Genomic DNA, 25,462 nt, shown 5'->3' on the forward strand with positions numbered 1-25,462 from the left:
ATGGGATTATTGCTGGAGGGGCACACGCTGTTCCCCACGTGTGTGGGTGCTCTCAGTGTGTGCTGTGTGGGGTTGCTGTGCAGGGCAGCGCTAGCCAGCCCTGTGGATGTGAGCAGACAGTGCTGCAGGGAGGGTGTGTGAGCAAACACAGGCTGGGTGTGCACAGAAAGGGAGCAGATGCTGTAAATCCTCCTGGAGAAGAGCTGGACTGGGAGAAATTGCTGGTGCGTGACTTAACCCAGCGCAGCAGAGAGAGCGAAACCAGACTGGGTTGTAACAATGAGAGATTTGGCTCGATATTTGTTAGCTAAAAAGCTTCCAGACCATGTTCTGTGTGATAGCCACACCTCAGTCTGGCCATGGCATGGGCATGCCAGCCTTACAGGATTGTGGGCAGTGCCTGTCCCAAGGGGCATGGCACAATCTGGCCCCAGCTTTCCCTTTGCCCAGGAACTGATGGCCAAAATTCTCTGCTAGACATCATAGGAAAGTCTGTGAGACTGTGCCTGGCTGGGATTGAGTTGTTCACAGCCCGGCCTTTAATTAATCCTAATAAATAACAATAAAATGTGATAATCACAGAAATAAATCTGAAGATGTGGAGCTCTGCCTCGGGCGGCGGGGCTGCTTTAGTTGATCATTTATAGCTTGGCTGGCGGTGCAGAGGCTGGAAGGTGATGTCTGGGATATGAGAAGCTGGGGACAAGGCAGGCCCAGCCTCTGTCATCTTACCCAGCATGAGTGGGAGGATTTGCACCCAATTTTAAGATAAACCCCAAATTTATTCCCGATCTCCAGCTCGGTTTAGCTCATAGCAGACAAAACATTGCTGGTGTGGGATTGATTAAAAATCTGGAAGTGTGTGGGAATGGCTGAGTTAGACTGGGAAGAAAATGAAAAGACATCAGGGGATGCTTGATGGTGGGTGTGGGGACATGGTTTAGGGTAGGGCTTGGCAGTGCTGGGTTAATGCTTGGACTCAATGGTCTTAAAGGTTTTTTCCAACGTAAAGAATTCGGGTCAATGCTGTTGTGAAATTCCACCAAGTGGCCGGGATTTAGGAAGGTGGTTTCTCTAGGGTGGGCATGCCATGAAAATCAGGGGGTGGTGGAAGGAGAATTGAGCCTGGGGAGGGTCAGTTTGGTCACAGCCCAGGCTGGGCCTCCACATTTGATGGGGTGAGCCAGGCTTAGCCCTGTTCTGCCTCCCCATGATGGAGCTTGTACCTTGATAATTGCAATGAAAGCAGCAATCAGGTTGGTAATTTTGCTGAGCTCTTTTCAGTTCTAATTAACATTATTCATTTCTTGTGTGTCCTGCTGGGTTGAGACAATCTGTGCTCTCCAGCCCAGCCCTCTGGAACACCAGCAATCTGCATAAGAGGCAACAAAAAAGTGTTGTGTGCCAATTACTACACTTCAGTAATTAAAAACCTCCTTCCCCCCACTGCCTGCCCACCTCCTCTCATGTCATTTTTTTGTGTGCAAACTCGAGAAAGCAAAGAGAGGAATTCAGGAGGGCACGTCACTGCTGGTGTGTGCCATCTGTGTCTGCTCTGGAGTCGCAGGGAGATGCTGGGGGCTGGACGCAGCACGGGTGGGATCAGTGGGCAGGGAACTCAGCCTCAGCACCCTGCTGCTTGTTTATTCCTGGTGCTTGTTTACGAGGCTGTTTTGTCCCCACTGATGGCTTTGTTGGCATTTTCAGCCCGGCTCATCTTTGTGCTTGCTGGCAGAATCCTTGTGCTGTTGTTTTCCCGCTTCCATTTGTCTTTGAGTGCTGTCCCTACAGCCAGGTGGGCTGTTGGCTGCACCCGTGGGGCTCTGGATGCATGAGCTCAGCCCTAAGGCTGTGAAAATATTTGGGAATACCAGTTTGGGGGAGAGTGGCCAGTCCCTAATGGACCAACTTGATAGAACAGGGTGGATAGCAAAGTCCGGAAATTTTGGCTGTGGGAGATGTTGACAGATCTGGAAGGGGCAGCTCCACCCTGTATCCCTTTGCATCCACCACACATCATTAATTGGGGAGTGCAGGGCAAGGGATGAGCAGGTGGGTTGGGACAGGTGGGGAGGATGGAGATTCACAGCTCTCACCTTTGCTCAGTGTGTGTAACTGTCCAAAATGCCCCAATCTGTGGTCATTTTGAGGTGCCCTCAGAGGCCTCAGGGAGCAGAGGGGCTGATGCAGCATGAGGAGCTTCATCTCCCTACAAACCATCCCTTCCTGCCCCAGGGTGATGTAGCAGTGGTGAGTTAGGCAGTGTTCCCCTCTCCCAGAGGAGAAACCTTGGGCTTGGAACTCTGGGTTTATTGGGAAAGAAACAGCAGAGAGAGGCAGCAGCATCCAGAGCAGCATCATCTCCACCTTGTGCTGGCACACAGCAGTTTTTCATCTTCCTGGAGGAGAAGTCCTTGCTGTCTGAGCAGGAGTGGAACAAGGATTAAGGATCTTGAGAGAGAAAATTACCTCATCTGTGCTTAATTGTTTTTAGATCATCTTTTTGGAGGCAAGCACTGCTTTCCGGCACCCCAAGGACCTCTCCCTCCGCTCCTTCCCTGGCACATCCTGGGGTGAGAGGGAAAATGAGAGCTTCCAGCAAGGTGGAGGAGGCATCCCAGGGCTTTGCACTTGGCCAGGAGCAGGGTGGAAGGGTGGGAGGCTGTGGGCTCGGCGGTGGCTTTGCTCTCCACCTGTGCCTGGAGCTTGGCTTCCTGGCCAAAGCCCAAGGCTTTGTGCTCGGCTGCCCACGTGTGGGAGAGGAGGCTTCCCATCCCTGCACCGGGCTGCTGGAGAGAGGAGCTGCTGGAGGAGGGAAGGAGGAGCAGATGGAGGGGCTGGAAGAGCATCGGGTCGCTGTGATGAGCCTTGGCCACGGGGACCCCGACCGGTGCTTGTGAGAGGAGGAGGAGGAGGAGGAGGAGGGGCAGGAGGGGCAGGAGGGGCAGGAGGGGATGGAGGGGCAGGAGGGGCAGGAGGGGCAGGAGGGCCATGAGGGGCTGGAGGAGAAGGAGGGGCTGGAGAGGCTGGAGGAACAGGAGGAGCAGGAGGGGCAGGAGGAACAGGAGGGGCAGGAGGGCAGGAGGGGCAGAAGGAGCAGGAGGAACAGGAGGGGCAGGAGGAGCAGGAGGGGCAGGAGGAACAGGAGGGGCAGGAGGAGCAGGAGGGGCAGGAGAAGCAGGAGGAGAAGGAGGGGCTGGAGGGGCTGGAGGAACAGGAGGGGCAGGAGGGGCAGGAGGGGCAGGAGGAGCAATAGGAACAGGAGGATCAGGAGGGGTAGGAGGGGCAGAGTGCTTGGAAGCAGCTCAGGAAGGAGCACAACTGCCAACCCCTGAATAGCCCAGTGCATCCAGAGGTCAAAGCACCTCTTTCCCAGGAGCCGTGCTGTGCTTTATTATATATATATTTATATTTATATTTATATATATATATATATGTAGGCTCAGGAGCTTTAAGAGGCAGGGAAGAATACAAAGTAACAGCTTGAAGCTTGCCGATCCCAGGGACAGGGAAGCGTGTCTGGATGATAAGGAGAGATTGTGCCCGGGTGCTGTGAAGGGCGACAGCACTTATTTCACTGTTGCCTCATGCGTTACCTGAGCCCCGTTGCTTTTCAAAAGCACTTAAATGCCCATATGATAGAGGGAATGCTTGGATTGCACACTGTCTGGCTCCATTATTATCCAAGGATCTCCAAGCTGATGCATTTCATAAAGAATACTGGCGTGGAGGAGGAGAGGGGAAATATATATTTTTAGTTCTGCCTGCTTACATGTCCTCCAGGTAACGTCTGCAGAGGGGATTGGGTGAGAAATTCAAGTCATGTCTGGTTTCTCATCACCCAGCCCTGGACACCCCTGTGTTTGTGCAGAACCACCACCACAGGAGCCTATTTCATGGTACCAGAGCCAAACACCAAATAACCACTTCATTTTATTCGTGCCCCATAGGTCTGAGCTACCAGCAGAGCTGAGATTTGGAGTTCAATAGACTAAACCCATCCTCTGGGAAGAAATCTCCAGTTTAATTCAACTTGTGCAACTAAACTCTCAGGCCTTTTACTCAAGTTGTAATGCAGCTGAGAGCAAGAGCCAAGTTCTTGGTGTTCAGCCCAGACTGAATCTATTGCTTTTTTTAATGTAGATCATAAAAATCTGCTCACATTTAATTTATTATTATCGTAATATCATTATGGAACGGTAGTAAAATGGTTTAATTTATTGGCTGTTTTTCACACCAGGGAGGGAGGATGGAGCAGGGGTTGGGTGCTGGCAACTCAGGGGTGTCCTGTGCTGCAGACAACACATCTCCTCTGTCACCCCCAGCCCCCAAAATTTGTGTGTTGAGGCTGCTTGAGTTATTTTAGCTTCTCCCATAATCGCTGGGGCTAAAGAGGTTCCAAAAAGAGGCTGAATGAGACAACTTGTCCCCAGGCGGGTACCTGTGTCTTCCCTGGCATCAGTAATGGACACTGGAAGAGAAGTCTTCCATCACAGGGTCATTAAGGTTGGAAAAGCCCCTAAGATCAGTCCAACCATTCCCCTGTACTGCCAGGTCCTCCACTAGCCCATGTCCCCAGGTGCCACACCTATGGGACTTCTAGATCCCTCCAGTGACTCCAGCACTGCCCTGGGCTTGACCACTCTTTCAGTGAAGAAATATTCCCTAATATTAAATCTAAACCTTCCCTGGTGGAACTTGAGACTGTTTCCTCTTGTCCTATCGCTTGTTACCGCGCAGAAAATGTAAATCCTCACCCAAAGGGGGCTATAAGGACTCCCAGTAAGGAGACAGCTCACCCAGAGAAAGGACACACTCCCTAAAGTGTCCAGGACAGGTCCATGTGCCACAGATACACCCATCCTTGCCATTAGCTCCCCAGTCAGTGCAGTCTGGCACGTGGAGCCCATTGAGTCCCTTACATTCCTTGAAGTCACCCCGAGTGAGATATCCCAGAGGCTGCTGGGCTCCCTCTCAGTGCCTCAGAAGTTAATTTGCATCCCAGCCACTGCACAAGTAATGAAGTAGTTTGGGGAAGAATATAAACAGTGGATCTTAGGCTGAGTGGTTTTATGCAGGGACATTATGCTCTGGAGCCAGCATCCAGCAAAGCATGGCTAAATCCCGATGGCTCCGTAATCCCAAAATTTCTCAGACAGAAGCAGGGGTTTAGCTGGCTGTGGGGGCTGCAGGTTTCTGCTGTTTAGAGAACTTCTTGATGCTTGTCTTGTGGCAATGGGAGGATTCAAACCTGGCTTGGGGACATGGGGATGGGGGGTTACAGGGCTGGCAGAAACCTTTGGGAGGAGCAAGGCTGATCCCTGCTAATGTTGACAGGAAAGTAATCTCCTTCAGGATCAAAATAATTTCTAGGTTTGCACTGTGTTGTCTCCAGGGGGAATTCAGGTGCTTATTGAGGCTGAATATAGAGGATTTCTACCTCCAAAACATCCCTGGATAAGTGAAATGCTCAGCTCACAAGTGAGGGAGGTGCAGTGGAGCAGGTGATGGGTATGGAAGGAAAAGTTGACAGAGAGGACAAATGGTCAGATGTTCAAGGTTTCTCTTTAGAGGTGTGTGTCAGAGCTGGCTTTCTCCAAAGATAAATTTTCCTTGCTCCTCTGTGACGCAGCACAAGCTTTCCCAGCACTACTTTGCATCTCTCTGTGTGGCTGCAGGGATGTGAAGGTCTGCAGAGAGAATGACAGGTGATGGATTTGGGCAGGAAATAACAACCTGCACCCCCCCAAAAAAGTGTGGACTTGGGATGGAGGTTTGGGCTCAGCTCTGTTTGTCTGGGAGTTTGCGAAAGAATAAATTGGAATGGAGGAGTGAAAAGCTGATACTGGGTGGCTCTGAGGTCCCTGCATCTGAAAACTCTGTGAAGCTGTTGGTCAAATCTCTGGAGCCGCCAGTTTAGATGGATATTGGTGCCCTGAGCACCGCAGGGAAAGCACTGACCTTGTCCTCTTTGGACACTGAAAGCTCTTGGTCTCTGAAAGTGCTGCTGACAGCAAAGCTAAAAATAGTGCCAGGAGGACCAGGAGGGCTGGAGGGGAGGGAGGGAGAGCGCCCAGGAGCAGCGCACTGATGGGTCACCTCTCTGCCTCTCCCCAGGTGCTCCGTGGACAACCGGGTGACCCGGGTGGCCTGGCTGAACCGCAGCAGCATCCTCTATGCCGGCAATGACAAGTGGTGCTTGGACCCTCGGGTGGTGCTCCTGGCCAACACCAAAACCCAGTACAGCATCCAGATCCAGGATGTGGACGTGTACGATGAGGGCCCCTACACCTGCTCCGTGCAGACAGACAATCACCCCAAGACATCGCGTGTCCATCTCATCGTGCAAGGTAAGAAAAGAGAGTTTGTAGAGGGCTTGGGGCTTTGCTTTCTGTTCCTTTTGCCTTGGTGTCTTCTCATCCTGTTGCTGCTATGTTGAGCATTTGATACCACTTGTTGCAGAAGTAGAGGCTGATCCACAAGCTTGGATCATCCCAAGCTGGTAATGACTTCCACTGAATCAGAGAACTTGCTGAGTTGGAAGAGACCCACAAGGATCCACAGGGATCATGGAGTTCAGCTCCTGGCCCTGCACAGCACTATCCCTGAGAGTCACACCATGTCCCTGAGAGTATTCTCCAAATGTTTCTTGAACTCTGTCGGGCTTGGTTTTATCCATCTTTGCTGACATAATCCCAGGGCTCTGATACAGGCAGCTCTGCCTCCCAACACAGTCACTGGCAAACCCGCAGTGCTGTTTGTTGTTGTTGTTGGTTTTTGATGTTTTTTTATTTTCCAAGCTGGAGGCAGTGCTTGAAGTAAAACTTGTGTTGGGGAAAAAGAGAGAGCTGACAGATTTGTGTGCTTTGTGGGAGTGTGTGTATGCCTAGCAACAATATGTGTTTGTGTGTTGAAATTCCATACTTTTGGAGGAGGAAGAGGAGGAGAAAGACCAGCACAGGGTGCTGGAGCACTTTTGGTGGCTCAGTGGATGCCTACATGTGCTCTTCAGAAAGTGTGTGAGCACACACGACTTCTTGAGAGGGGACAGACAGGTGTGGCCATGGGGGATGGGCAAGCAGATGGACATTATGGAAGATTGATCCTGTGCCCATGTGGCAGGGCGAGAGCTGGACAAGGGGGAGCCGTGGAGGGACACACAGAGCCTGATGAGCTCTTAGCCTGGGGGAAGATTAATGGAAAATTCCTAATCCCTTGCTAGTAACCGTTTTTTTTTCATGCTGCGTCTTCTGTGATTTGGCCGGGAGCCCTCTTAACATGACACACCAGCTTGAGTATTGGAATCTCGTCTCGGGCTAATTTTCGAATGCTGATGGGTGTATTGATTTGGAAACAAGCTGGGTTAAAAAGGCATTGGTCTTGTACACAGAGTCGGGTTGAGCTAATCCACCGTCGATATTCCAGGCCTGAGCACTATTGACAGCCTAATGAATAGAAGTAGGGAAAAAACCCAGACTCAGGGCCTTTATTTTTCTTCTTCCCTCCCTTTTCATTTTCCTTTTCCTCTTCAAGCAATCAAGCTGACTAACCAGAGCCGGACTTTCTCCATCTCCATTAAGCGCAGAGGGGAAGAGGATGCATTGCCAGCCCTGGTTCTGGCTGTTTATCTTGCAATCTCTTATTACCTGCCTGAATTTCTTAAGCCAAAGTCGATCACCAGCAAGTTCTGAAGTCGCTATCAGATGCTGGGGTGCTGCAGGACAATTTCTATCTGTTCTCTTCTGATTCCTGTTTCCTGACCTAAATTTCCTGTATCACCAGACATCCAGGCCCATCCCTCCCGTGTCTTGCTGTATCATTAGGAAGAGATATTTGGGTACTGCAGGAAAAGGTCAGAGCTTAACTCCTTGCAGCAGTTAAGTATGGGATGATTCAGTGATGGGCTCAGTCCTGTAATGTGCTGAAGATCCTCAGAAATTCCAGCTCTGGAGAGCGAGACCCCTGATTTGAAAAGCTGTTCTTTGGCTCACCCAGCCCTTTCTCAGAGCAGGACATGAAAATGAATTATCATGTCCAATTAAAGGGAAACCTGCCTTAATGACCTCGATGAAAATTGGGTTGTGGTGCCAGGATTAACTCTCCTGCCTTGGAAAATGGGCCCTATAAATATGTATTCTGGAATAATCCTGTCCAAAACAACACTAAGCTTGTGGAAAGCGGTGCTTATTCCCCTTCCTAGGAATGCAGGGTTGCTCAGCACTGGATTTCAGGGATGTGCCAAGTTCAGCACACAACCCTGGGACATTTTGCCCCTTTCTGCAGCTTGATAAGAAAGGAGAGGTGATTCGAGGAGGTGGGAAAGGGGGTGTCTCATTGTTAACAGGTTTAGCCAGGAAGAGGAAGGTGTGCAGGTTGCTCTAAGCAGGTCCTGAGTTCCTGAGTTTCCCCTTGCTGCACCAGGAAAGGGCCTGGGGCCAGGAGCACTCCAGCCTCTCAGGATGCAATTAAATCGTGCCCCGGGGCAGGCTGTGCTCTCCAAAGGGACTGACTGCCGGGGGGGGCAAGGAGCTCTGCCCCTTCCAGCCAGGATGGCTCAGCCTGCTGCTCCCTCAGGATGGGTGCGTATCAGCCAGGCTCAGACACTCTGAGCCCATGCCTGCATCCCCCCTCCTCCCCAGGTTCAGGGGATATCTCTGGGAAACAGCCATGGATGGAGGGCATCTGTGGTTTGGCCAAGGGCTGCTGGAGGGAAGCAGAGCTGTGGGAGGGGATAGAGAAAAACAGGAGAGGGGTAGGGGTGGGAGAAGGATATTCCATCAGGGTACAAGGAGGGTCAGGAATGATGAGGCAGAAACACCCGGAACTGAGGATGCCCACACTGCAGCGAGGGGTGAGCTGCACATTCATTTCTAGGTTGGCTCTATTGGATGGCCAAGATCCCAAAATAGGTGGGAAAAGGCACCTCAAGAGCTAATTTATCCCGTCCCCCTGCAACCAGGCAGAGACCTCGCTGCCAAGCACATGTGAAAGCTATTCTTGAAAATCTTTAACAAAGCAGGTTCTTCAGTCTCCCCAGACAATCTATTCTACTGCTTTGCTACCTTTTTAATTAGAAAATGTATAGCTAATATCTAACTTAAACCTTCTTTGTTGCAAATGAAGTGGAGTTTTTCTCAGCCTATTCCCAGTGGATGTGGGGAACAATTGATCAGTGTCCTCTGTAATAACCTTTTGCTTTTGGGAAGGTTGTTATCCTGGTGCCCCTTAGCTGCCTTCTTTCTGAAACCATCCAAGCTCTGTTTTTCCCACTTTTCCTCATTGGCCAGGCTTTCAGAAACACTTGTCAGTCTTGAAATCCTGGTACAAAAGGGAAAAGGTGATTGCTGCTGATCCAGGAATAGCAGGTCGGTGCCTCTGTGCTAATGTGGGACAAATGAGCTCAGGAATGAGACAGCAGACCCTTGGCACTGAATGCACCAAAGTTCAGACCTGCTATTTTGGGGACTGCTCTAAATGGGGTCAGGCTGGTGGTGCCAAGCTGATGTCAGCCAGCAGCAGAGCTGCCAAAGGCACAAGGAGGTTATTAGTACCTGGATCTCTCCTGGGCAAATGCACCCAGATTACAGACGGAGCTAAAAGGAGCAGCTCAGGAAGCATCCCTGTCATCTGCAGGTCGGGAAGGCGCTCCCACTCCTTCAGTACTCATTCCTTAGGAGGAGTTGCCATAAGACCAGACAAAGTGTCGGGACTCAGCACATCCCTCTGGGTGTCCAGAGCTGCCAGGACCCCTGCCAGGGGGCTCAGAGACCCTGGCACACAGCCCAGAGCACCTGTGGGTTTGATTGTGACCCATGGAGCAAATTACCAGCTTTGTATGGAGACCTGAAAGCTGCAGAAGTTTAAATAGTGTAATAATAAAATTATCACAGGGTAAAAATGTAGATTTTGGGATTTTTAGAATAGGGGTTTTGGGAACAAGATGCAGGGACTTGGGCGTGTCCAGCCTTTCTTATTCTTCTTCTCTACCTCCATCTTCTGCTGTGATGTTGGCACTTTGGGATTGGTTTAGAGTAGAAGCTCACTGTCTAACATAGGTGATAGGTATTGGGAAGTAATTGTAAATATGTTATATGGAGTTTGTAGTATAAAGACATAACACCGCCCCAAGGGCGGTCAAAGTGCTGCTGTCTGTCCTGCTGAGCTCACCTCGGCTGGACAGGAGGAAAATTTTATAGATAAGATATAATAAACAACTCTGAGACCGAAAACTGAAGAGCTCCAACTCATTCTTCGAACACACGGGCTGAAACAGAGACTTTTTACAAATCTCAGGGCTGCAATAATCGGCAAACTCCCAAGAACAAAGCAGCAAAAAGCAGCACTGCCTGTGTTTGCAGGAGTCTGCCTTGGACCTTGGGGACAGTGAGATGTTTTTGGGAGTAAATCCCAAAGAAACGAAATCCAAGGAAGCCCCACTTGCAATAGGCAAGCTGTGAACTTGGAGTGGGGCAGAAACCCAGAGTGAGAAACAGGATTTAGGTCCCACTGACCTCAGAGGAGCGAGGCTTTTCCTTCCTGTCCTCTCCTTTATCCCACTCTGGTTTCCTCAGCAAGTCCTACTTCTTGCAGCAGCATCTCAGGCACAGCCTCCTCTTTCTCCCTGCAGGACATTTCAGCTATTTAAGCCGTTCTCTGGGTTCCTGGGTTTAAAGGAGAGAGGCGAGGTAGGAGGAGAAGGAGCTATCTGGAAAGCTGTTATTTGTATTGATAATAAGCCGTCTCCAATGCGTGCCTGCAAAACACTCCCACTGCCTTGTAAGATGCATTAAGGGAAGTTGGCCTTATCTCAGTGCGGGGAAATGGACTTGGGGAAGGAGGCACGGAGCCTGCCAGAGTTTAATCTCACTTAGGCACACGAATTTGCATGATAGAAAATGGTGGAATTTTAGTGCTTAAAAAGAAAGAAAGAAGAAGAAGAAAAAAAAAGGCAAAAGCAGGCAACTGGGGGGATATTAGCACTTTCCCTGCTTCTTTATCACTTTCCCTGGCCCTATCTGGCTTTTGCTGTTGTCACTGGAGAAACTAATCACCCCTCCCCTTTTGTTTGGTGTAAATGAGTTTTCCCCACTCCTTCCGGAGCGCAGGTTAATCTTCAAATCCCTGCCTTTGTCTGGGAGTTAATTACCTGCTCGGCAGAGTCGGGGGGCTGTGGACACAGGTGGCAGGGGGTGGCAGGGGGCAGAGGTGGCAGTGCTGGTGGCACCTGTCCCCGTGCAGGGAGCAGCACTGCCGAGGTCTGTGCCGGCGAGATAAAGCCTCCAGTGGGGCTGCAGCGCCCGAGCCGGCTTTGTTTCAACCATCAAACTCTGCCCAATTAATCTTCCTTTGATGCCACAAGCCCCTTTCACTCGTGGGACATCAAGGAGAACTTTTTGTTGCTGTTTTGCTGCCTGGGTGCCTGGGAAATGCCTTTGGTGGGAGGAAGGCTCAGCCCCTGTAGTCATCATCACCTTACCTGTGGGGTTGAGCCTGTGCCACCAATGCCTGCATTGCACATCCCTGGTTTGGGAGCAAGGAGAGGAAAGGGATTTGCCCACCAGTGGCAGAGGATGTGCAGACATTGGGCTGGAGTTTCACACTGGGCAAGATGCTCCCCCTGCTCCTGGCACGGATTTACTGGTGTGTCCGCACATTTCCCCCCGCGGGAGCAGCTACTCCTTCTAGAAGCAAAAGCAGGTTTAGATAATAACTCCTAAAAGGCATGGGGGAGCTGGGAGAGCCTCCCCAAAGCAGTGGAGGGGAGGAAACCAGCGGCAGGAAATGGAAATCCTCCCTCGCTTTGCCTGTGCTCTCGGCTCCTTTGACTGATGTGCTCCTTCCCCGGCTCGCTTTTGTTGCTAATCACCGTCCCTCTGTCAAAGCATCCTTGCCTTTTGTGTCAGGGCTGTTGTGGAGGACTGAAGGTCTCCCACACGCTCTCACGCACTGGCCTAGTTTCTGGCTCTTTATCCTCGTTTTGCTCTGCCCTCGGGGAGCATCTCTGCAGGTCCCACATCCATTACTGCCCCTGGATCTCTCCATCTCCCTCACACCCTGGGATCCCAGCCCTTGCTTCTCTGGGGTGTGCTTGTCCATGTTCCCCTGTGGAGTGGCCTCGTACCAGGCCAGGCTCCCTCCAGCCTCCCCAAAGTCACTTGACCTCTTTGCAAATCAGTTTAACATCTGTGAGGCAGAGATAATAATTGTCACCTACTTCACAGGGGGGTTGATGAGGATTAATTCATTAATGTCGACAGAGGTCTTTGAAGATGGAGCGCGCTATCTGAGAGCTAAACGTTATTATTAATTAGCAATTATATCGTGGGGTGGGAGCAGGGAGGGAACAGAGACTCCAGAGTCTGTACTGTGGAAGAGTTTGCTCTGGGCTCACATTCTGCCCTTGCCGCAGCTTCAGGCTGCCCCAGTTTCATGTCCCGGCTGCTGCTGGAGGGAGCCAGGCACGCTCAGTCCCACTGGGGGTGTGTCCCACCATGCTGCTCCTTCCTGGAGCTTGTGGATGAGCCTGCTGGTGTAAAGAGAGGGAGGGATGAAGAGGTGAACAGTGCTTGGGTGAGTTCACATTGTTAGAAGGAGGGCAACTTGGTACTAGGGAGTTTGGGATGAAGGGAAGTCATAGAATCCCAGAGTGGTTTGGATAGGAAGGGACTTTAGAGACCCCCAAGTCCCATCCGCTGCCATGGGCAGGGACACCTTCCACTATCCCAGGCTGCTCCAAGCCCTATCCAGCCTGGTCTTGGACACTTCCAGGGGTGGGGCAGCCACAGCTTCTCCAGGCAACCTTGGCCAGGACTCCACCATCCGCATTTTAAAAAACATCTTCCTTATATCTACTCTACATCAAACTTTTTCAATTTCAAGCCCTTCCTCTCCAGGCTTGCCTGGCACCCCAGCAATGAAGTGGGGCCAGGCACTGCCAGAGTCATGGCAGGATGTATCCTGTTCCCAAGGAGAAATAATTGGCAGGAGACTGGAGCAGAGGAGAAGGAAGATCCAGTGATTCACAGGACGCACAGACCAGTTTAATTTCCTTCCTGTTTTTCTTTCTCGCATACACCCAGGCTGTGGCTAATTCCTGTTTGTGTCCCCAGTGAAGTGCTAATGCTGTCGTCCTGTTTGTCACTGGGTTCCCTCAAGCATCACTGACAGAGTTCTTTGTGGTCCCCTCCAAATGTCCCATGCCTCAGTGCTGGGGGCATTCCCACCTCTGACATCCCCATGGCTCCGCTGTTTCCATCCTCCCTGGCTCAGCTGTGTGCACTGCTGTGGCAGCGAGGAGAGCTCGGTGGAACTCTCTCTGCTACTCCCTCAGAGCTGCGGAGGTCACCCTCGCATCACCCCTCTTCTAGAAAACAAGAGTCTGCTCCTCTTTGAGCCTTTCTGAGCACGCGAGCTCCCAGCAGCCCCGTTCACCCAACCTCTCCAAAGGCTTTCAGGAAGAGGTCACCCGCCTCACCCGGAGCCATTCAAGAGTGACTCTGCTAATCCCTTCTGCAGAGCGGGTGAATCCGGGAGGCCAGCGGCGCCGGCAGCTCTCCAGGCAGGGAGGACTGCTGTTGGGGAAGATGAAGCAGGAAAGCCTTATCAATATGATTGTCTGGCAAAAGATTTGGAGAATATGGAATCTGTAAGTGAGATTGAAATGAAAGCAAGCTTTGAGATACCTCAGTTACTGAACAACTGGAAAACAATGGTGTGGCTGGCTGAAGGTAATCCCCTTTTGATGGAACAACACCCTCTGCTTGCAGACAGCTCCAAGGGTCAGAGCAGACCCTACAGCTTGGCAGAAGGGGCCCAAAGAGGAGTTTTTAGGGTTTAAAATGTAGCACAGGATGGTAATGTAATGATTCTTACAGGCTGTATGTAAATGCTATAGGATTTGTATATTGTACTAGATTGGTTAGTGAGAAATAGAATATTCAACACAGAAGAAGATTTATTGTATTGTAACAGGAACCTCACTCTCTTACCCCTTTTACTCTCTTACCCTCTCATCCTCTCTCCCCCTCTCTTCTCTCAGGCCTGCTCTGAGCTGTGGCTGGCAGCTCCCAGCAGGGCCCTGCACCCAGGCCCTTTGCAATAAACCACAAGTTCCCAGACCTGGCTTCAGAGATCTCTTGTCTCCATCTGTCCCAACTGTCCTACCCCCCCAACGCTCCTACAGACTGCAGCTGTGTGTGGCTCTCCAGATGTGCAGCGCGTGCCCTTCCATCCCCATGGATTTAGCAGCCAAAGGGATGGCACAGCTGCACCCAGGATGTGCGTGGGGTTCTCCCACTGCCACGTGCGGTTTCCAGAGGAGCGCTGTGATAAAGCCGGTGGGGGTTTAATGAGGTCACTGCAGTTTAATGTTACTGCAGTAATCTCTTTTGTTTTACTACATTAAAATATTTGTGGTGGAACGGTTGGACCACTGTAATGCGATATCCCTACCTTAATGTTATTGTTGCCATGGCGACACTAATGGCAGCTCAATAACATTATTGCAATTTAATCTTACGACAATAAAATTAAGGGTAGAACAGTGAGACCCCGGCTCTGTAATGTTACTACAGTAACAGCATTGTTATCGTAGCCGCGGGAGCGGAGTCAGCCCGCTGTAGTGTAACGCTGGTGCCGGCGCTTTGTTGTTACTACAGGAGCACGGAGCATCGGTGGAAAATCACAGCAGGGGATGAATGGGATGAGACGTCACCGGTGCGCCGGTGCTACTGCTACCCTGGGGCTGTCAACATGGGGAGGTCATGCTGTAATCCCATCATTTATTCATCTAATTCCTCAATTGTGGTGTTTTTATCGGGGTCTGTCCTCTTCTCCCTCCGTTGCTGGAGCTCTTTGGAGCAGGTCTGTTGTTTTAGCGGCAGTAACTCTGCAGGGAAGGATTTAAAGCGCTGCCTCCATCTCGTTCCAGATCCTTCTGCCTGGCGTTTTATAGCATGTGGCTGTTATGGAGTGATAACGTTTTATATTTATATGTCATCTTTCAATGTGAAGGATCCTAGCACAAGCTACAAATTATTGCCGTGCTGCAGGGCCAGGCAGACAACCCGGCACACACAGTGTGCCAGAGGAGGGGTTTCATCCAAGGGCACTGATTCCTGTGCAAGTGAGAGTCTCCTTTGCCTAGAGGATTTATCCAGAGTCCCCAGACTTTGTGAGGCAGGGCACAGATCTTTGTGCACCCTAAGCCATGTACCCCAAGAAGCACCTGCATTTCTTGGCATGGGTATGGGCAAAATTCCTCCATTCCCAGCTGGCAGCATTGTATAATGGCTGGAAAGGCAGTGGGGGGACAAGGCGCAGGTGATATCTCTGTGCCATGCAGGGGCTCGCTGCAGTTTTCTCCAGCCTCCAGGGGAGGGAGGCAGAGCTGCTGATCTGTCCCGAGCATCGCAGAGCTCCCCTCATCCTGCCCAGACCCAGCGCTCCTGGGGATGCACACTTGCCATGCCCAGGGCTGTGTGCTTTTAGCTGAGGTATGTGCCCAGGGGTTTATGCTTGTTATGCCCAGGGATGCACACTTTCTGTGTCCAGTGATTCATGATTGTTTTGCCTGGGTATGAGCTCTTGCTGTGTCCAGAGATGTGCACTTTTTGCCAAGAGATAGAGGTTTGTTGTGCCCATGGATGCAGGTTTGCCATGGTCAGGGATGCACTCTTGCTGTCCCCAGGGATGTCTTCTTCCTGTGCCCAGGGATGCACAGTTGTTGTGCCCAGAGATGCACTCCTGCCATCCTCAGGGATGCAGGTTTGCTTTGCCCAGGGATGTGTGGTTTTTTGCCCAGAGATGTGTGGTTTATTCCCAGGGATGCAGGTTTGCCATTCCCAGGGATGTGTGGTTTGTGCCCAGGGATGTGTGGTTTATTCCCAGGGATGCAGGTTTGCCATTCCCAGGGATGTGTGGTTTGTGCCCAGGGATGTGTGGTTTATGCCAGGGATGCACGTTTGCCATTCCCAGGGATGTGTGGTTTGTGCCCAGGGATGTGTGGTTTGTGCCCAGGGATGCAGGTTTGCCATTCCCAGGGATGTGTGGTTTGTGCCCAGGGATGTGTGGTTTATGCCCAGGGATGCACGTTTGCCATTCCCAGGGATGTGTGGTTTGTGCCCAGGGATGTGTGGTTTATGCCCAGGGATGCACGTTTGCCATTCCCAGGGATGTGTGGTTTATGCCCAGGGATGTGTGGTTTGTGCCCAGGGATGTGTGGTTTGTGCCCAGGGATGCAGGTTTGCCATTCCCAGGGATGTGTGGTTTGTGCTCAGGGATGCACGTTTGCCATTCCCAGGGATGTGTGGTTTGTGCTCAGGGATGCAGGTTTGCCATTCCCAGGGATGCACTCCTGCCATGCCCACGACCTGTGCTTGCCATGCTCAGGGATGCACATTTGCTGTGCCACCCCACCTGCCAGCCATGCTTAGTGCCCCAATTGCCCACTTGCCCACCTGAACTATCCACCTCCTCTCCTGCTCAGCAGGCAGGAGTTTTCCCTCAGCTTTTAGCCCCTGTGGTCCCTCCCAGCTTCTCAAATCTCCATCCCCAGTCAGCTCTTTGGCACCTGAACCTGGGAGTGTTGCTGCCTGCCCGTGTTCCTCCAGCCCAGCCCCAGTGTGAGCCTGCTCAGTGCAGCAGCTGCTCAGCTCCCCTCGAGCCTCAGCATTTGATCTCTCTCCATGAGTGTTTGGATTCTGACCACCACAGTAATTCCTTGTTTGTCCTTTAATAAAAGACCCGTGAGCTCCCCTTGACACCGGAGCTGGAATCGCTGGGACCTGGGGCGTCCTGTGTGCCAGCTCTTTGTGGCAATCTGGTTCCACATCCATCCTGCCAACCCTGCTCCTCTGGGGGTTACATGTTTGAAAACATGAGCAGCAGCTCATCTCCCATTCACTGTTTTTCTCCATCATTTGCTTTATTAAATATTGATTTTCTGTTGCATTATTAAACCTTAAGTCCTGAGCATAAATTCAGAGTTGATACTTTAATCTGGCTCTTCTTTTTGGCCTTTAAAACTGATTTTTCTGGCCAGTCTCTCTGGAGGCGAGTCCAGAAGCAAAAACCTGTTGCAGAGGCTTGGGGAGTCAGAGGATGAGGCAAAGGGCTCTTCCCAAGGGGTTTTTGTCTGTTTGGTGTAGTCTTTGCCATGAAGGTGGCATCCATGGGGATCCTGGCCTGCAATCCTGCACAGACCTTGAGTGAAAGGAGGTTGGGGAGGAATCAGCCAAGTTTTTTCAGGGAATTTTGTACAGGATTGGCTGCCGGAAGGATATAGCCCTCTCTTTTTTTGGTAGCACAGAGAAATTGCAATATGGAATGGGAATTTAGCCTGGAGCCACTGCGTGGGCAGGGTGGCAGTGAAGCATCCAGCCTTCCACGTGCCTGGCTCTGCTCCCTTGGGTTTGCTGCCTCACTTTGCCAAAATTGCCCTGCTTGGGAGCAGGACTCTGCTGAGGACAGGAGCCACAGGTGGCAATGCCTTGTCCTAAATGCGTTCCCAGCTCCTGAGTGATGCTGCACAAATCTGTGTCATTTTACCTTACAAATCCTCAGCAAAAACCAAAAATGTCCTTGGCCAAAGCTGCAGGCAAAGCCAGATGAATGTGCGTGGTAGAAAGCCACCAACAAGGCAGGAGCAGTGCGAGTGGCCACCAGCACATCCTTGATGGCCACGGTTTGTAGCTCTGACCCCCAGTGAGATCCCTGCTCTCCTCCCATTCCCTATCGGAGAGCTGCACGCTGCCAGCTGCTGCCAAACCCCATGCTGCCAGCAACCAGGTGTCTGAACATACTTCCAGAGCCAAGAGAGCTCCTCAGCCAAAAGGGAGGAGGGGAAAGCAGTGTGGCAGCACCGGCAGGTTCAGGAGAATTAAAAAAAAAAAAAAATTAAGAAAATTAGAGAAGAAAAAAGGCAGAGGGAGGTTTGCAAACGGCTTTTGGATCTCCCATCCAAACGGGGCATGGAACCTGTGCCTGGCAGCTGCTGTGCTGAGCAGTGATTTAAAAGCAGACTCCCAGCAGCAGGGAAAGAGGCAGAGGGGGAAGCAGATGTGAACACAATGCTGGAGATAAAGGAGAGGCCAAGGGAACAGCTGCCAAAAGCTGCCAGGCCCTACCACCTCCGAGGGCTAGAGAACCTCCAGCAAATATCTCCAGGCTTGAGGACAGGCAGGGGGGAGGTCACTGGGACAATAAAGGGGGAAACTGGGGGGGAAATGTGGGGTTTTTCACACTGTTCTCGCTTGGGTTTTGAAGGAGAGGGGGAAAATGGGAAGAAGGAACTGCATTGAAACATGGGGAAAGATGTGTTTTTGTTTTCTGTCTGTTCTGGTGATGCAATGGAGAAGAAAGAGATTTAGAAAGGCAAGGAGAAGCAGGAAGTGAAAAACAAAAAGGCAAGGATTTTTGTAAAAGATTTGGAAATGTGGTTGTTTAAATAAGATATTGAAATGTGGTCTTGATTTTTTTTGGTCTTGATGGGTTTTCCATGCCTGCTGTGAGACAGCAGTGAAACCCCTTTGTCCTCCAGAAAGGAGGTGAATTTGTACCTTGGTATACAACTGAATCCCTGGAAGGGATCAGCATGGCCCCACTGCGTGCCGGGGACAGAGTGGGGAGGTCTTCTTCTTTCAGGTGGATCCATCACCTCATGCAGAAGGAATTCTGCCCTGTGAGGGTGCTGAGACCCTGGCACAGGGTACCCAAAGAAGCTGCCCTATCCCTGGCAGTGTCCAAGACCAGGCTGGATGGGGCTTGGAGCAACCTGGGGTAGTGGAAGGTGTCCCTGCCCATGGCAGGGGGTGGGAATGAGATGACCTTTAAGGTCCCTTTCAATAAAACCATTCTGGGATTCTGTGATTTTTCATTTCTGGCTTACTGGTCCCAGTAGTAGAGATGCCCAAAAGATTTCAGCTCTCCTTTTTGGCAGCATCTTGTATAATTTCCTGGGTAGGATTTGGGACGAGGCAGGAGAGGACACAAACCCTGTGCTGGTTTGCTCTCCGGTGTGAGATAAGATGAACAGGTCTCAACCCACCCTCCTCTCTGCCCAAGTCTCCTGCCCACTGGGCCCCCACAGCCAGCAGACTCCCCAGTTTGTGCCCCAGGCTCTGCTTGCCTGGCCCAGCATTGACACAAGGCATCAACAGAGATGTCTCCTCCATGGTTTGCTGTCCTTGTAATCCCTCCTCCCCGCAGCCAGCCCGAGAGCTTCAGCCTTTGATCCTCTTCCTCTTTTGCAAACACTTCTCCCTGCTTGTGAAATTAAATCTCTCTCACAGTGATTTCCTTCCCTATCTTTTCTTTTTGGCCGAGTCTGTCTGAAATACTCTCTTTTTTTTTGCTCCTTCAGCAGCAGGGCTATATAATTGATGGCCTCGCCAAGCTTTCTGCGCTGAACATTAAACCCTTCCTGCCTTGGCTCCAACCGGAGTTCATTACTTTCTGAAAAGCTCTGTTGTCTGTTTGTGCTCAGATGATTGTTGTTGTAGAGGGGAGGATGTTGTCGGCACAGAGGGAGGAGGAGGGGTTGGATTTGGCCAGGGCTGCTCTGTAATCAAATCTCTCTCCCTTTAGCAAATTTTTGAGTGGAAAAGGTCTCTTTTAGTAAAATTGAAATATGGTACCCTCCTGAAGCAGAAGCACAAAACTCAGGGTCTGAATTAGTGCAGCAAAAGGTAGTCTATCTCTTGGGCTGGTGGGAGAACACTGCTTTGCAATATGCTCCTGCTCAGCACTGGGCAGGAAGGAGCAGGGGCTGCTCCCATCACCACAGGCTGATTTCCTGGGATAGGCATTTCCCAGGAACCTGCTGTGGTCATTCCTTCCAAGCTTCTGCATCCCAGGAGCTGCCCTGAGGAGGATGAGCCCCACACAGTCCCTCCAGCACTGTGGTGTCCTCATCCTGGAGCTGGGGGTCACTCTGTGTGTGTGTGTTTTTAAATGATGCAAATCCTTTCTGCACATTTTGGCCCTTCCTGGCAAGACCAAGTGGTGCTTTCTGTGCTTTGCCCTACACCGACAACGCTCCTGGCTCCCCGTCTACCTCCGTGGGCTTTCCGCGCTTAAAACACAGCAAGGCTGAGGTGATTACAAGGATTGGAGATGCAGTGACACTTCCCTGCCAACAAGTAATTGATTTATTAAAGGCATTACAAATTTTTATTAAAGACATAGCAAAATTTTGAGTGGGAAAGGTCTCTTTTAGTAAAATTGAAATATGGTACCCTCCTGAAGCAGAAGCACAAAACTCAGAATCTGAATTAGTGCAGCAAAAGGTTGTCTAGCTCTTGGGCTGGTGGGAGAACACTTCTTTGCAATATGCTCCTGCTCAGCACTGGGCAGGAAGGAGCAGGGGCTGCTCCCATCACCACAGGCTGATTTCCTGGGATAGGCATTTCCCAGGAACCTGCTGTGGTCATTCCTTCCAAGCTTCTGCATCCCAGGAGCTGCCCTGAGGAGGATGAGCCCCACACAGTCCCTCCAGCACTGTGGTGTCCTCATCCTGGAGCTGGGGGTCACTCTGTGTGTGTGTGTTTTTAAATGATGCAAATCCTTTCTGCACATTTTGGCCCTTCCTGGCAAGACCAAGTGGTGCTTTCTGTGCTTTGCCCTACACCGACAACGCTCCTGGCTCCCCGTCTACCTCCGTGGGCTTTCCACGCTTAAAACACAGCAAGGCTGAGGTGATTACAAGGATTGGAGATGCAGTGACACTTCCCTGCCAACAAGTAATTGATTTATTAAAGACATTACAATACATTCATGGTTGAGCGTGAGAGTTTCCTTTGAACTGGCTCAGAAATCCGAGGGGATTGTGCCTGGTTGCGAGGGACCGCAGGCAGAATAAATCTGGGCTCCCCCATCGCTTCCCCCCCGCACCGCCACAATTTCATTTCCCTTTGACTGGCGCGAGTAAATATCACAGCTCGACAACTCCAGTCCAGTGACTGGTGTGATCCAATTTAATAGCATTTAAAAATTCAAAGTGATTGTTAGCCAAATGGAAATGTAAGATTTCATACCCAGCCTGCCTTGGGGAGGAAAGGGAGAATTAGGGAGGGTGCGGGGGATGTAGACAAATGGACTAGATAAAAAATAATGGAAAGTAACTTAATTAAGAGGCTCGAGTCAAGTTAAAAACAGTAATGATTTTGAATCGGAGAACCACAGGTATTAAAAATGAAAGGGAAAGAGGAAAGAAAGGAAAGGAAAGTGTGGATAAAAAGCCTCCAAAATGATTAAATGGGAGGAAAAAGAGGCATAGGAAGAATGGGGTAAAAATAGTCCATCCATGTAAAGTAGGAGCACATGGGGAATAGATGGTGCTGGTGATGAGGCTGGGCATTAGGAAGACAAATAGGGAAATTAAGGATGCTCTGGCGGGGATAATTCCCTGTGGCTTTTCTGGCATTCTCGGAGGCACGAGTGTGGCCGAGAAGAAGGCTCGAGGGCTTTGTTTAGGAGGAACAGGAAATGAAGGAGCAGTCCTAATGGGAAAGGAGAGCAGCCCCCGCGTTCTCCAGGCACATCAATATCCTTCCCTTGTGGGACCATCGCTCCCTGCTTTTCCTCTGCTTTTAGCTCTCTCAAATGTTGCTTGGTTGGGTTGAAATTGGCGATTGGAATTTTAATTGCCCCCTTATGTACAGGGATACACAGCTGTGTCTCGGTGGCCTGATGACTGATTCTTAACTGTGGAGCTCTCATTCCATGCTGCCCAATGGAAATACCTGCCCTGGCAGTCACCCTCACTCTCCCCATGCCTTTTTAACGTGGTTTTTCCAAGCTCCACAGAGCCTGAGAGGCAGGTGCTGCAGAGCGTTGATCTGAACAGGCACTTCTGGCCCATTTGATCTTTGGGTCTCATTTCTCCATCCGTGAAGTGGGAATAATAACGCTCCCTTATCTCCCAGAGTTTGGACGATAGGGATAAACCACATTTGAAGGTTTGGGAAGGACAGTGAGCATCATCCCACAGACTCTGGAACGTTGATATTTGCACTCCTGCTTGTTTCTGGCACTTTGGCCAAGCCTTGAGTTGGTCCCCTGGGCTTGGGGAAGCTGTGAGTTGGCATAGACATGTGCCTGGGGATAGGATGAGGGACCAGAAATATTCCATGGGAGGGTGAGGAAGGCTGTGGGGCTCTTGGAGCCCAAGAAGGAGAGACTAAAAGAGCAGAGATGTAAAGAAATTACTAAGAGGGGTAAGGAATGGATCAGGGCATCTTTGGGAAGGTAGACCTGCCTCTGTTGGAGTGATGGATGAGTCACAAAAGATGTGCTCCCATGGGGATAGAAGGAGTGGCAGCACATGGAGGCATGGATCACATCACCTGTGGTTCATTTTGAACTGCTGGACCTTGCTGACCTCTCACTTCACAAGCTTTGTTCTCCCACTTCACAAGCTTTGTTCTCCCACTCTGTTCTCCCCGACAAACAGTCTGGGCATAAGTAGCAGCCTCCAGACCACCTAATCAGACAATAACAGGGCTGTGCTCCCTGCCTGATCCATTAATTTTTAACTGGAGTCAAAGGCAAAGATGGGAAGAAGCCTAAGCAGAAGTAAAAGCTCTGTCTGGAGCACGAGGGGCACCTGGAAGAGCTGGAGCTCGGGAAGGATGGGAGGAAAGGAGCTGTCTGGGAACAGGCAGTGCTGGCAGTGGAGGGATGTAAATAGATAAATGAGACAAAAAGGATGTGGATAGACTCAGAAGATCCAAATAAACTCAATCAAAACTTGGGACTTCCGCATGGTTCCACATTAACACCACAAATCTCAGTGGTTTTTGAAGTAGAGGCACCGGGTCCAGCGAGGCATTTGGGGAAGCACAGCTCATCCTCCTGCGGGGGTGGGAGAGCTGTGTGCTCCGCCTGGGCGCGGGCTGGCAGCTCCTCGAATTAGCTGAGTGTCAGGGTGGAAGTGTAATCACAAACACTTTGTGCTCCAGCCTGGGGAGAGGGAGCACGAGAGCGAGAGCGCCGAGATAAGAACAAATATGCAAGAGCATAGTGTGTTTTTAATGGAAGGGAGATTTATTTCTCTCTGTGTCTTTTTAAGCCTCTAGATAGATCATAAAAAAACCCAGCCCAACCCACACACAACCTGTCTGCCTGAAATAGCCGAAATGTAATTTAAAGAGCATCATTTTAACTAATACTTCACTTCAGAGACACCTGCCCTATATTCATTGGAGATGCAGGCTGCACTAGAGCATCTGATTTATCTTTGGAAAGGATGTTTGAGCTCCTTTGTTCCTGTCAGGTCCTTTTTGGAGGAGTAAAGTGCTACAGGGCAGTTTGGCGAGCTCAGCCCTTGGCGTGATGCCCACTCTGCATGGACAGAGGAGACAGGGAGAGCCCCCCCTGCTCTCCAGCAGCAGAGTGGGGAGCAGGAGGGTGGGGCAGGGCCGCTCTGGCTGGTTGTGGGGAGGGGAGCTGGGGGTTTGTGCAGAACTTAGCGGGACAGCGTGTGTTGATGGATCAGATGAGAAATATCGTGGATATTTGCTGTCCATTGGAGACTCCAGGTTGGCTGGAAAGGGCTGTTTGCAGGTACATCCACTTGAGACATGTCCTAAACTAGATCTGTGCATCTGTCCCCATGGAGAAATGCCCCCACATCCAGCTCCTGTGGCCATAGGTTCTGGGTATCTTATAATTTCTTATGTTGTTGTCTTTTTCATGAGCCTGCGAGGATGGGAAATTCTTGTCATTACGTTGATGGAGAGATGAGACCAAACGAGACCAAGGGTTTTGCCAGGAGCACTCTGGCAGAGCCAGCATCCATCCGTCCTTCTCTGCGCTTATTGACCCACAGCAAGGATGCTTTTCTATAATTAAAAATAAAGGAAATTCCACAAATTATGCTTTTCTCCCAGGGTGGAGGAAAGGATCCCCTGCTGGCCTGCATCCCCCAGCTCCCAGGCTGGTCCTAATCATCTCCAAGCCGGGGTCACCTATGGAGGGCAAGGGACTGTAGGGATGAGTGTGAGGAAAGATGGGGAGAGGAGAGCTGTTGTGAAATCCCTCGCTCGCCCTTTCTGATCTGAAGTTCACTTGTAATATTTTCCCCGGCTCGGGTTGCTAATGCGTTTTGTTCTCCAGAGTGTGCGTGGCCCGGCTTCCCGCGCAGCCTTTAATTAGTTTCTGGATGATGACATCTCCGCTGAGAATCATCTCGTTGTGTCCCTCCAATCTTGGGGGGAGATAAAGGAATCTAATAAAGACATTCAGCATTTCGAGGTGATTGGTTTGACAAGCTTTGTATTAACCACAAGTCGTGTTCAAACTTTCTGGGGTGCTGTCAGCACGCTCTGGCTCGTCCCCACAGAGGGATTTTCCCAAGGGTCTGGTGGAGATTTCACTGGTACCCAGTGGAATGAGAGGAGCTGGGGACCCTGCATCCCCTGAGCAGGGTGTGACAGAGTCACTGTCACTTTGATGGTCACCGTGGAGGCAGTTGTGAGAGAGGCTGTCGTGCCTTGAGCAGAGGTGTCAATAATGCTGGAAAAATGATGCAGGTGTCTTAAGGATTCGAGGTCCTTCAATTTTCTGCCTTTCATGAGGCGTTGCTTGGCTTACAGGGGGAATCCCATGTGGCTCAGGGTGCAAAAACTGGAAACTAGATCCGTGCCACGTGTGTGGAGTTGAAAATGAGATCTGTCTAGACAGAGAGCTGAACTGCCAAACACTCCTTGTTTGGCTGCATTTCTTCATGGATAATAGTGGAAAAACTTTGCTTTTATATCTTGCTTCTTGTTTTCTTTTCACTCAGCATCATTAGACTCATTTTAAAGGAGGCAACAAAGTCCAGAGCTGTGCCACATCTTCCTTCAGGCATTGTAACATGAACACAGAACTCTCCCAAACCTGAGGGAGGGATTCTGCTTCCTCTTAAAGCTGCTCATTAACAGCCATACAAAGAAACTCTGATTTGATTCCCCACAGGTGTGGGGCTTGGTGTTAGGTGTTTTCTTCATTTTTTTTGCTAGGAAAAATGATGCAGATCCCTTCAAAGTCTTGTAAACAGGGGAGTGAATCTAGTGAGGCAGCATCCTGACTCCTTAGGGAGCTGCTCTTGATCCAGGGTTGTGACCTGGACCCATCCAGAAATCAGGGAAAAATCCTTGTGCTCGAGCCCCGACTCTCCTATTGTGCCACGTTTATTGTGGTCTATCCCTTGTTGACTGCAGTAGTAGTGCTGATTTATGCTGTCGTAAGTGGAATCAGATTGGGCTCCCTTTTGGCACTTAGCTATAAAGTTTGTCTGCAGAAACCCTGCTGTTTATGCGGTGAATTATACCCGCGTTCACAAATACTTTACTAATGAATGATTGGGAACGTCTTGTTTCCCCCTCCTCCTCTGAGTTATTATGATGCTGTGCTGTATAACCTGCTGCAGAGACGGGCGTAAAAAATCTCGTGTCCTCCAAGCTTCCCTGCAACAGGAGCT

General features: G+C 50.7%; 1 protein-coding gene across 4 annotated transcripts in view; it reads left to right on the forward strand.

The window, feature by feature from the left end:
- LOC115913142 (protein CEPU-1) overlaps window positions 1-25,462 on the forward strand; it is a 388,205-nt gene that overhangs the window by 329,981 nt on the left and 32,762 nt on the right. For all 4 annotated transcript variants that reach the window (XM_030965043.1, XM_030965045.1, XM_030965042.1 and 1 more), the window contains one exon: window positions 6,118-6,350. In XM_030965043.1, coding sequence (XP_030820903.1) covers window positions 6,118-6,350 — 233 coding nt within the window. The remainder of the gene's footprint in view (window positions 1-6,117; window positions 6,351-25,462) is intronic.

The sequence above is a fragment of the Camarhynchus parvulus genome, chromosome 24, assembly GCF_901933205.1.
Source record: "Camarhynchus parvulus chromosome 24, STF_HiC, whole genome shotgun sequence".
Classification (NCBI taxonomy): domain Eukaryota; kingdom Metazoa; phylum Chordata; class Aves; order Passeriformes; family Thraupidae; genus Camarhynchus; species Camarhynchus parvulus.